Source organism: Pempheris klunzingeri, chromosome 23, assembly GCF_042242105.1.
Source record: "Pempheris klunzingeri isolate RE-2024b chromosome 23, fPemKlu1.hap1, whole genome shotgun sequence".
NCBI classification, from domain to species: Eukaryota; Metazoa; Chordata; class Actinopteri; order Acropomatiformes; family Pempheridae; genus Pempheris; species Pempheris klunzingeri.
In genome coordinates this window covers 6,389,316-6,400,608 of record NC_092034.1, presented here as the reverse complement: position 1 = coordinate 6,400,608, position 11,293 = coordinate 6,389,316, and the positions used below count along the sequence as shown (strand labels likewise).

Here is an 11,293-nt window from a genome sequence, read left to right as displayed (position 1 = left end):
TTTCTTGGAAACATAGAGAAAGAGAGAGAAAGTGATACATTCAGTTTGGGTGTTGGTGAGTTTCAGTATTACAATGTAAATTTGGGTGTGAGAAAATGGTGTGAAAAAAACAACAACAGGATGTTAACAGGAAGATAACAATGTTATGACCTCTGATACACAATACCTTACAAAGTATGTGACTTTGCTGGATTTTGCTTTTGCTTCATCTCATTGTTACAGTATGTGATCCTTCTGAGCTCTATAAAAAAAATAGGCCCCATAATGATAACCTTATTTATTTACACAGTTAATAGGTGCTTTAAAATAAAAGTGAATGTGAAGTCCAACTAAACAATATAGAACAAGATGAATTAACTTAATAATTTCAACAAAAAGGAGCTGTAAGAAGAAACTTCAGAGAATGAGTTTGCCTGCCTATAATATCACATCAGTCTCATTATTCCCCTCCTTCTTCCTCGAAAATGATGATAAATAAATACATACTATTGGTTTCAAATTTTAGCAATGCTGTGAAGCTCTGCAGCTACAGTGAGCTCTGTCGGGGTCTGAGGGGGTCGAGCCGGTCTTGTTCTGGTGAAGAAGAGACGGTTTAATTCCTTGCAGCACCACCAGTTATACTGGTTCTGGTTCTGGTGCAGCCCCACTGTAAGTCAACTAAGGGTCACATGATTTCTTGGAAACATAGAGAAAGAGAGAGAAAGTGATACATTCAGTTTGGGTGTTGGTGAGTTTCAGTATTACAATGTAAATTTGGGTGTGAGAAAATGGTGTGAAAAAAACAACAACAGGATGTTAACAGGAAGATAACAATGTTATGACCTCTGATACACAATACCTTACAAAGTATGTGACTTTGCTGGATTTTGCTTTTGCTTCATCTCATTGTTACAGTATGTGATCCTTCTGAGCTCTATAAAAAAAATAGGCCCCATAATGATAACCTTATTTATTTACACAGTTAATAGGTGCTTTAAAATAAAAGTGAATGTGAAGTCCAACTAAACAATATAGAACAAGATGAATTAACTTAATAATTTCAACAAAAAGGAGCTGTAAGAAGAAACTTCAGAGAATGAGTTTGCCTGCCTATAATATCACATCAGTCTCATTATTCCCCTCCTTCTTCCTCGAAAATGATGATAAATAAATACATACTATTGGTTTCAAATTTTAGCAATGCTGTGAAGCTCTGCAGCTACAGTGAGCTCTGTCGGGGTCTGAGGGGGTCGAGCCGGTCTTGTTCTGGTGAAGAAGAGACGGTTTAATTCCTTGCAGCACCACCAGTTATACATCTACAATAATACTTTAAAATGCCTCAGACAGAAGTGAGTACGTACAGCCACAACGAAAAAACTGGCTTTATCCTCACTGAAACCTGGACTATGCATCACTCAAACTGACTACAATCTCTGGGTACACTTAATAAAGTATAAACCAGACGCTGGGTTCATGGAGGAGGTGGTGCTGCTGCTTAGTGGTGGGACATTACGACATTCACCATTTCTACTGAAGCTCCACAGTCACATTTCCCTCTTAGAGAATGGCACCACCTTTTGGTCATCGCTCTTATTTACAGTCCATCCATGTCAAACCTCACTCCTCAGTCCTCCATTGACTCAACTTGAGTGCTAACAGCCTCTAGATTTCCAATATACACTTTTCCATTAGAAGTGATAACAAACAAATGATCACGTTAGTGGAAGTTTATCAAAGATACGTCTGGTTGACTTTCTCATGAGGACACTCTGATGGTTTGGTTTAGCAGTTTAGCTCGAATTGAGTTCCTGCCAGTCTCCACATTTCTCGTTTTGTCTTTCAGTCCAAAACCCAAAGACACATTTGAGTTTGTAGTCTGGAAGTAACAGCTTTCCTCTGGGCCTTTTGTGAGGCAGCGAAAACTGTGAAAGTTCAATGCTAAAGAGAAAACCCCCTTTGTAACAACTTTTGCAGATCCCCAAAACACTGAAAATCCATTTTACTGGCGAATAGAACTTGAACACACACACACACACACACACACACACACACACACACACACACACACACACACACACACTCTTGCCTTGTGTAGTAGTTTTGTAATTATTGTCTCCAAAGTATAGTTATTAATTTCATTATCACTTTGATAGAATGAGGTGATCAGACGGACAGTTGATAAGATTACTGGGTGTCATTTCTGAATCCTTGCACAGTAAATGCTGATCTTAGATAGACTGTAAGTTAGAGCAATTGACCAGAAGGTGTCGTCATTGTCTAAGAGGGAAAGGTGTCGCATTTATTTATTTATAGACCTATGGAATATCTTCAGTATTAACTAACAGAAGTGTTGCTACTTTTCTGCTTCTTTATAATTCTGCTTCACTACATTTCAGAGGGATGTATTGTGCATTTCACCGTAAATGTATCTGTCAGCTTTGCTAATTAGCTTTCAGATGCAGAATTTGCTTACAAAAACAACATAATGTAAAGTTAACAGATCGAATTATTATGTGATAATGATCAAAATGATACGCATTAATGGAATGGAAGAGATCTTTATTGTCCACTAAGGTGCAAATTTGTCTTCAACATTAACTCTTTATCGGGCAAGGGACCATATTTGGTAACTTAAGTGGGAGTTCAAAATGCCGGCCCTTGCCTCACCATGAGGCAGTAGAACTACAAGATTTCTCCAAGCCGGTCAGCGACAATCAGGCTACATGACAGACCGGCAAGAAACCACATATGGTAACTTCACTGACCTTGATTTTCACCATAACATTACTTTTTTTTTTGTCTTTGAGTCTTGTAATGACCATCAGTAATGGTCTAGGGTTGAAATTTTGTATAAACATATTTCAATGAGTGCCCTATAAAGGGTTAAATATATTAAAGTAAAATCCCGCAAAATTATACCTGGGAAAACAGAATAAACAGACTTTCAAATATTAGACAGGACATGAAAAATAATAATAATTATCATAATTTCGATTTTTGAAGTAGAAATAGTAGAAATAGTCTGACTGTTTCAATTGCAGAAAGAAGGAATCTATTCTCATGTGGATAGTCAAGATAAGATAGTTAAGCAGCTTTTAAGAATGGAAATAAAAAGGTGTACTTTTATTTCGTGGGATCAGTTTTAAATCAAGATAATTACGTTTTCTGCCACACAGGTATAGAGGTCTGTCTAGGTGCTACACCAGTGGAGCAGGGTTCGTAAAATGAGAACACGTCTTCCTCGTCGTCGTCATCGCTGAGCCTCTGGCACTCTTCAGTGAGCTTCAGGCACACAAAGCAGAACTCCACCTTGCATCGGCGACAGACAATGTTTTTACATTTCGTTTTGTTATGCTCCACCAACATACCGCAGGTGGGACAGGCACGGATGGAGGGGCAGCCTCTCACCCCCTCCACATCCTTGAAGGTGATGTTTGGACAGCTCTTCAGTATTTCCACTGGGTTTTGGCAGTCCTCATTTTCACAGCGGTCTGAGCGTGGAGCCGAACCTTTCCATTCCCTCAAGCACTGCCAGCAGAATGTATAAGTCCTTTTCCTGTCAGCTGTGCACATTGTGCATTTGACACTCAGGTCGTTGACATCAGCTCTCATCACCTGAGACTTGCAGCCAGGACACTTGGAAGTGAAGGAACAGATTGATGTGTTACATTCACCTTTGTATTTCCATGCACAATTCTGAAAACAGCATGTGAATGATCTAACAGTCCATAGATACTCACTGCTTTCACATCCAAGTAATCCGTGGCAGCATTACTAAACTGTTTCTTCTCAAAGTACTCCATCTCCTCGGGGGTCAGAAGAGCCATTTTACAGACCTCCTCAAATGGCCACTCAACATCACAGCCAGGTTGGCCGCACACAAATCTGCACTCACCCTTAGATATCAAGAAGATAATAAAAGTGGAAAAACATTTGCCAGTGTGACAGGCTGGTGCTTACATGGTTCACTGCTCAGCGGCACTGATTTCTTTCACTGTCAACACAATGTTTTTGCTGTAGAAATGTCTATTTCTTTCCTCCATTTTGCTTTTGTCAGAGACTGATCACTAAAATGTGTTTGGATGTCATGGTGAAGGCGTGAACAGATACCTGGTCCAGCAGCCAGCAGCACCACTCTGTGAGAGACATCGGAGTGACGGCGTGACCGCAGGACATCTTTGCTCTCAGAGACTTGTAGTCATTGCACAAAACTACGAGACAAATGCAGAAAGAAGAAGAGGATCAAGAATCTTCAGAATTAAAAGCATTTGCATTTGTTTTGGTAATCTGAGCTACTCACAGTCTAAGTCATCATCCCCGTCTACAAATGTGAGAGTGGGGTCCAGAGGGTCATAACACTTCTCCTGCTTGGAAGTGCAGCTGCTGCTTTCGTCTGAGTCAAAGCTCCACTCTTCTCTATTTGTGAATCTTCTGCATGGCTCCTGAGAGTCATAATCCTCCTCCTCTTCATCATCCACATAGTCAGATTCCCACTCCCTATTCCTCCTCTGGCGTCTCCACTGTCTCCTCCTCCGTCTGGTCGACAGCTTGCTTCCCATGTTGACTCTGTGCGCTCTTCTATGAAATGACAACCGACCGCGCGTCCTCACAGGGTTATACCCAGAGGTGTGGGTGAAGTCATGTGATCTGAAGTTTGTTTCTTTTTTTCTTTCCTTTTCTTCTACAAGCTCGAACCTGCCAATTGCACTCTCAGTTGGATCACTTGCACCTGGACACATCTGAGTGAGCAGTGGCCTCGTCGAACAGTGGCACGATGGGTAAAATCCAGCTGAAAATAAATGGACCCAGAGGAGATGAAAAAATCATCGACCTGTGCGACAACGAAGAGGAGATGATGAAGATCACTGTCCAGCAGCTGAAAAAGGCAATTTCCAGAGAGCTAAAAACAAGTGAGTTTAGTGCGTCTCCTCTTTATCATAAACCTATTTTACTGATGTATATATTTCAGTATCTATAAATGCACTTTAATGCAGAGATAAATGCTCTTTTTAAAACTGTTTTATCTTTAAAGATCAATTGAAATTTAAAGTACATTTATTTTAACATCATTCTCGTTTTTTCCGTTTTCCACTGGAAACGTGATTCAAAAAAAACAAAGATTGTGAAATGAAATAGAGGATTATGAGGAAATAGTTCCTGAAAAAATATTTTGGTGATGGGTGTGCGCCAAATCATGCTGTTGAGGCTCTTTTTTTCTGCTCACACAGGTGATGACATCCGGATGGTGTTCAGGACGAAGCAGCTGGAGGAGTCGTCCCTCCTGGTCAACTACGGGATCAAGCACCTGTCCACCATCTACACACTGCTGATGCTGCCCGGAGGCTTCTGATGAGCACCAGAAGAAAGAAAAACCCTCCTCACAATTAGACCAATAAATGCATTAGGCTATGAACTCTGACAAAGAACACTAAAATATAAAAAAGTAAAATGTTTTGTCCTCTTTCAGTCATTGTGGTCCTATAGGACAACTGCTGCAAAAGTGTGTTCTTTTAAAATCAGACTAAAACACATCTTTTTGAGAATGATGATGATTGATTATTATTCCCTCTTTCATAACAACAATAATGATACCTATCTTAGGCCTATATGTTTTTTAAAAATATGTATGTACAATTATCAATCATGTATTATACTGATCATGTATAATAATTATATGTTACTATTATAATTTGGATAGATAATATGAATGTATGAAATGTGCTATATTAATACAGTTGGCTTGACTTTCTTCTTTATTTGTTATATCTAAAAATAAAATACCTTAAATAATTAATAAAGTTCTATTGCCTTGTATTTGCAATAATAAATGCTAGAAAACGAGTTGGCTTGTACCTGTCTTGAAATGGTTAGATAGTTTATAGTTCCCTGTGTTTTGTTTTTTTTATTACAGAGGTGAGGAAGTTATGGATCTACTTTATATCTCTTATATTTCAAAAATAACATCTCTGAAAATGATGATCTGCTTTTACAAATGAGTGTCAGCTGATTTTTTAAAAGTTAAATAATGAGGGTGTTGTGCTATAATCACTTCAGATACTGGATCAGTCAGCACTAAACTATTTAAATGGTTCAGTTTGCTGAAGACACTTCCTGCTAAACGACACAGGCAGTAAACCCGAAGCCTCGCTGACACCAGCATTGTTGATCAGACTGAGGAGAAGATGTTAATAAGTTATGATATATTGATAAAACTACAGTAAATGGAAAATCGTCTGAACTTAAACTTGTTATATTCACATCTTTTTCTTTTCTTTTCAAATTACACTGAGAGCATCTCAAACCAAAAAGAGTTCAAACCTGTTTTAATGACGTATGCGTCATTATTACTGTCAGCCAGGTGGTTTTTGTTTTTGTGTTCTTCTTCTCTTCCTTGAAAATAATCACCAATCAGCAATGCACAGCATCTTAACCTGGGTTTTCCCTGGAAACACGCCAGATCCACGTTATCTGGAGACACCTGAATGTAGTCAGACTGCTTTCTGGCAGCAGGAAGACAAAACAAGAACGAGGATGTGGTGATCATTTTCTGTAAGTGATTGGGGGGGTGTTAAGTGGAACATGCTTAGTGCATCCTCATTGTGCTACTTTTACTTGTCTCCCCACACTGAATATGTGACACCATCACTTTGTCTCTGTGACAGAAGTTGTGACCAGTCTCCTCTGCAAAAGTCCAAAGGAGAAACCTCACAGGGAAACACATCTCATCTTTTTTTAATCAGACTTACGAGACGCTTTCTTTAGTTTGGGGATTTAGATTTTAACATGACAGAAGTCCAGTGGGGAGGCTCATGGCTGACTGCCAGCATTGTGAGATGCTGAGAGGAAGTCACATCCTCCTCTGAGAGTTACTGGTTTCATTCTGTGATGGCCGGCTGCTGGTAAGTATCACCAGAGCTGTCTCCAATTTAGCTTTACAGTCAAAGCGCCTTTAGTCCTTCTGTTATTCTCTGTAATCGGTGTGAGCTACAGCTGCCATTATGCTCCTCTGCTTTACTGCTGAAGATCTTCTGTGATTGGCGCACAGTAATGATAATAAGAATAATCTTAGATTTCACCTTTGACGACAAGATTGTGTTTTACTTCTGTTGTGATTTACTTCGCTGTGAGTTTATGCAGAAACACTTTTACTTTACGGAATGATCTCAAGCGATCAGACCCATAATAAGTGGGAGGTGTTCAGGAGCCTGATAATGAAAATCTGATTAAAATCAGATCTACATTTTATGTCAATTAAAATTTAAAGGGTAGTTTGAATCCCTTACTTCCTGTTGGGACATGTAGTTTGTTTTATTGATCTACTATAACTGAAGGAGCCAGTATTAACACATTGGGTGAATAGCGCCATCTCCTGGATTTAGACTACATGGCACGAGGCCTTTGGTGAGGTTGTGAACTGCAGTTTTGACGTTTGATCTTCTTAGAGTAGCCATTAGTTTAACAGTCTGACACCCTGCAGTCCCTTCTAGCCATGATGAAGAAAGTGGTTTTTAGCCACCAGGCTGCAATGATGCACACTATGAGGGGAAATATTCATGCCTGAATAAAAAAGAAGCTAAAATAACTTTTCATCCTCAGGAGGAAAGATGAGCAGCTCCAGAAAACGAACCCTGGAGGAGGCGAAAGCAGCAGCAGCAGAGACGAAGAAACAAAAAGGTGATAAAGATGCAGGTGAAGTAGAAAAGACTTCAGGTGCATCTTGGTGGATTGAAAAATAAAAATAAGAGGACCCATTAATAACAGCAGAATTGTAACTTTTGATTGATTTTGGCCATTTTAACTAATACTAATCTTAACAAGTGACCACATATCTGAGATGTGTGTGGTGAAAACACGAGTTAAAGGCACGTGTCATTGGTTGATGATGCTGCTATGCAAGTAGAATATAACTGAACTGTAACTGTATTTGCTATTATATTATTATGTATATAATCTATATATCGTTAATCATACGTGCATGGAGCTTATTGTAATTCTACAAAATGAGCACTTTTATTGGCTTAGGTGTTATTTTTTGTTGATTTTTGTATCTTGTCTATCCCGAATAAGGTGTAAAGAAAACAGCTATTCCATGAAGAGATACTAAACACATTGAGTGCCCACACAAACACAATAAACTTAAAGCTTGTCAGGAATTGTATTATAATATTGTTAACATAACACGTTTTGAAATAACCTGACATCTATAAATGAATGGAGATGATCCAATAATGAAGCTGTGTTTTTCTCTCCTTTAGGGACTCGGAGACAGAATCCTCCTCATGGTCTGTATAATCAGGGAGCCACATGTTACCTCAACAGCGTCCTGCAAGTTCTCTTCATGTCAACAGAGATCCACGACAGGTCTGACACAGCTGCTCTCATCTGGAGCAAATAGAAGTAGGGAGAAAATTATGTGGAGTGATAGCAGGGGCCATTGTTTTATAGAGTGTGTCCAGTAGATGGAGACGATCCATGCAAAAGAGAAAGCAAATCAAGAGAACTCTAATCTTTGTCTTGTTACTATACCAGTAACAATTTTAACACTATAATGTGAAAGTGGGCAATGGATAGTCACCAATAAACCTGCCTCTTCTTAAAGGTTGGATCCAAAGTCACAGGTCGCGGATGAAGAGCTGAAAAGCATCTTTGAAAAATTGGAAGAAAGAACATGCGAAACGGAAAACATCACACAGAGTTTGGAGATTAATGGTAGGCTGGCCCAGAATCAACTGAAAAACATTAGAGGAACATCACACAGCGGCTGTAAAGTCACCCAAATGCTTTGGTGGAGTTTGTACACTAATGCACTCAAATTTTCAGTGTGTCAACAACGCGATGCAGCTGAATTCCTGGAGTTGATTTTAAGTAAGGTCAGCCCATCAGCCTCTGAGGTGAGCACTTTTTAAAATCCACGAGTTACCAGCCATGAAATAAAGAATCTGAATGTCGTTGATGTGAGTGTGTTCATCGACTCAAGGTTTTCCAAGGAGAGCTGAGACACACGACAAAGTGCTCTGAAGGCCACAGCATCAACGAAGAGACAGATCCATTCTGGACTCTTCCACTGTCACTGATAGATGATGATGATGACGGTGATACAACCCTCAGTGTGGTAAGCAGCCAAAGTTCTTCTCATGATGTGAGATTGCCAGTCTTATGATATTTCTTCACGACACTTGTGTTTTTGCAGGAAAGTGGCTTTAAAAGCATTTTCCGAACAAAGAGATTCGGTGGCGACAACATGGTGTACTGCAACGACTGTGAGCAGAAAACAAAGGCGACCAGCGTGAGTTTACCGACAACAAATACACCCTGAACGAACTGGGATCAAATTTACACTTTGTGTGTTTATTGCAGTAAATCATTAGAATTTAATAACCTTCTTGTGGTGTGTTTTAGGACTGTAAGATGGTGAAATCTCCTCAGATTTTGACTGTGCTCCTCAAGAGATTTGACTTTGACTACAGCATCATGGCACATTTCAAATCAGACCGCTGTGTGGATGTGCCACATGAACTACAGACAAAGGCAAGGAGAGGTCACTTTGAATGGGGCTCATTATGTTTGCTTTTAAAACATTTTCCTGTCCCTGACTGTGATCTTCATCGCAGGACAAGACGTACAAACTGTACGGGATGGTGAATCACATGGGGAGTCTTCACGGTGGACATTACACAGCCACCATCCTGTCCAATGAGGACCAAACCTGGTATCTGTGTGATGATACTGAAGTCAGCAGGGTGAGAATTCATTTAAGACATCCGTCAGAATGGCAGATATTCAGAACATAGAGAAAAAATGTAAATATCAAATTTGTTGAATGATGCAGATTGAAGAACAACCCTTTGCGAAGACCAAGAAGACTTACAAGTATGTATGTGAATGAATTCCACTTTATCAAATGTGACATATTTGACAAAACAATGTTACCACAAGGTAACATTCAATCAAATCACACAATCTTCATAAGCAGATGGAGGAATTGTAGAAGTTTAGTTTCTCTTTTTCGGAGCACTCTGAGGACTTCTTTTTAAGCAGACATGAACCAGAAGTCACTAAATTGGCTAGAAGATCATGTGATATGATTGAAAGCTCCTGAGCAGCTACAGCGTTAAATGGAGCTTATGGTGAGATTGTTTTTTCTTTTTTTAACCTCTCCAAGTTCAAGAAGGAGTTTTCAATCTCAGGTCTGTGATATATTCTATTATCTGGTTACAGTTACTGTATGTTCTCAGCGTTTTGTTTTTCCATTTAAACGAATAGTTCCAGCACTGCATATCTGCTCGTGTACAGAGGTAAGACCACAAAAGTAGATCAACAACTCACTGAAGCCGGTCATATTAACAGATAACTAATCAGCATATCACTTTTCCTCCACTTTAAATTCTCAGAGAGTCTGAGAGACGAGGTGAGAGAGCAACAGGATGAATCAGGTCATCTGGATGAATCGAGGAAGCTCAGCCCTCGGGTCCGCAGAGAGAAGCCTGAGGAAAAACCCAAAAGGGCTTCAAGCTCCAACAAGGACACGAGCAGCTCGACTGGGCAACGCCCGGACAAATGGACAACAGCTGAGAAGAGGAGGCGTGGGAGCAAAAAAGGGGAAGGTGAGGTGAAACAAACATTTCTGAACCTGCTTCTCTTATTATTTGTCTAAATAACTTCTGTGTCACTTTGCCACCAGATGAGACTTCTCCACAGTCCCGCAGTTCAAGTAACATCAAGAAGAATCCTCTTTTGATTTTTCTCATCGTTTTTGGATGTGCATTGATTGTGATCCTCCTGGTCATAATAATAACTCTGACCAAGCCTTGAAAGAGGAAACACGGAGGATTTATATCGATACAGGGAATGGGATCAGAAATGTCAACCAGCACACGTTTAGAAAGACAATATGAGAAAGGAATTAGATACACAACTTTCTGAGGACGTACGGAAATCTACGTTCGATAGAATACTCTCATCTTCCATTTGTTTAAAGTCTAAAGTAATACAGTTTAAGATAGAGTGCATTGGTCTAAAGCAAGATAAGACAAATTTACAAGTGTGTTTGCTGTGGAATTATATCACGTGTTCTAACAGACATTTATATTTAGATTATCTTCTGTCATGTTAGTAACATCCATAGAACCTACTGTTATAATAGGAATCTAATAATAATAATATCATTATCTGTTATCTGTGATATTTACGGTTTATTTGCCATGTTTTCTCATTATGTTATGTTTGGAGTCAACAGTGTTCATGACTTTGCTGTATTTTCTGTTCAGTAAATTTCTGTTAAAATGGCAGTATTTGTCTGAAGTAATTATTTCTC

The 11,293-nt window shown here is 39.3% G+C and overlaps 2 protein-coding genes across 3 annotated transcripts; one reads left to right on the top strand and one right to left on the bottom strand.

Moving 5' to 3' along the window:
• Window positions 1-3,106: 3,106 nt before the first annotated feature.
• LOC139223233 (uncharacterized) lies at window positions 3,107-4,538 on the bottom strand. Its single transcript, XM_070855210.1, has 5 exons — window positions 4,280-4,538; window positions 4,090-4,190; window positions 3,720-3,875; window positions 3,388-3,615; window positions 3,107-3,288 (listed from the first exon to the last, which is right to left on the bottom strand). Exons 1-5 carry the CDS (start codon window positions 4,536-4,538, stop codon window positions 3,136-3,138), a joined length of 897 nt encoding a protein of 298 aa, XP_070711311.1. The 3' UTR covers window positions 3,107-3,135.
• A 2,469-nt stretch (window positions 4,539-7,007) lies between these two features.
• On the top strand, window positions 7,008-11,130 carry LOC139222947 (ubiquitin carboxyl-terminal hydrolase 47-like). 2 transcript variants are annotated; one of them, XM_070854858.1, is made up of 12 exons: window positions 7,008-7,102; window positions 7,576-7,653; window positions 8,235-8,340; window positions 8,579-8,688; window positions 8,800-8,870; window positions 8,957-9,091; window positions 9,170-9,265; window positions 9,379-9,719; window positions 9,809-9,849; window positions 10,243-10,274; window positions 10,371-10,583; window positions 10,661-11,130. In XM_070854858.1, exons 2-8 carry the CDS (start codon window positions 7,584-7,586, stop codon window positions 9,619-9,621), a joined length of 831 nt encoding a protein of 276 aa, XP_070710959.1. In that variant the 5' UTR covers window positions 7,008-7,102; window positions 7,576-7,583; the 3' UTR covers window positions 9,622-9,719; window positions 9,809-9,849; window positions 10,243-10,274; window positions 10,371-10,583; window positions 10,661-11,130. The 2 variants fall into 2 exon arrangements, with proteins under 2 accessions (XP_070710959.1, XP_070710961.1); XM_070854860.1 differs by lacking the exon at window positions 10,243-10,274.
• Window positions 11,131-11,293: the final 163 nt, after the last annotated feature.

Bases quoted from the DNA above. Each gene is read 5' to 3' on its own strand.
- LOC139223233 (XM_070855210.1), bottom strand. From the start codon at position 4,538: ATGGGAAGCAAGCTGTCGACCAGACGGAGGAGGAGACAGTGGAGACGC. The intron at 4,191-4,279 runs GTGAGTAGCTCA...TTTGTCTCGTAG, and splicing joins CGGGGATGATGACTTAGACT to TTTTGTGCAATGACTACAAG. The intron at 3,876-4,089 runs GTATCTGTTCAC...TTGATATCTAAG, and splicing joins GCTGCTGGCTGCTGGACCAG to GGTGAGTGCAGATTTGTGTG.
- LOC139222947 (XM_070854860.1), top strand. From the start codon at position 7,584: ATGAGCAGCTCCAGAAAACGAACCCTGGAGGAGGCGAAAGCAGCAGCA. The intron at 8,341-8,578 runs GTCTGACACAGC...CTCTTCTTAAAG, and splicing joins TCAACAGAGATCCACGACAG to GTTGGATCCAAAGTCACAGG. The intron at 9,266-9,378 runs GTGAGTTTACCG...GGTGTGTTTTAG, and splicing joins AGAAAACAAAGGCGACCAGC to GACTGTAAGATGGTGAAATC.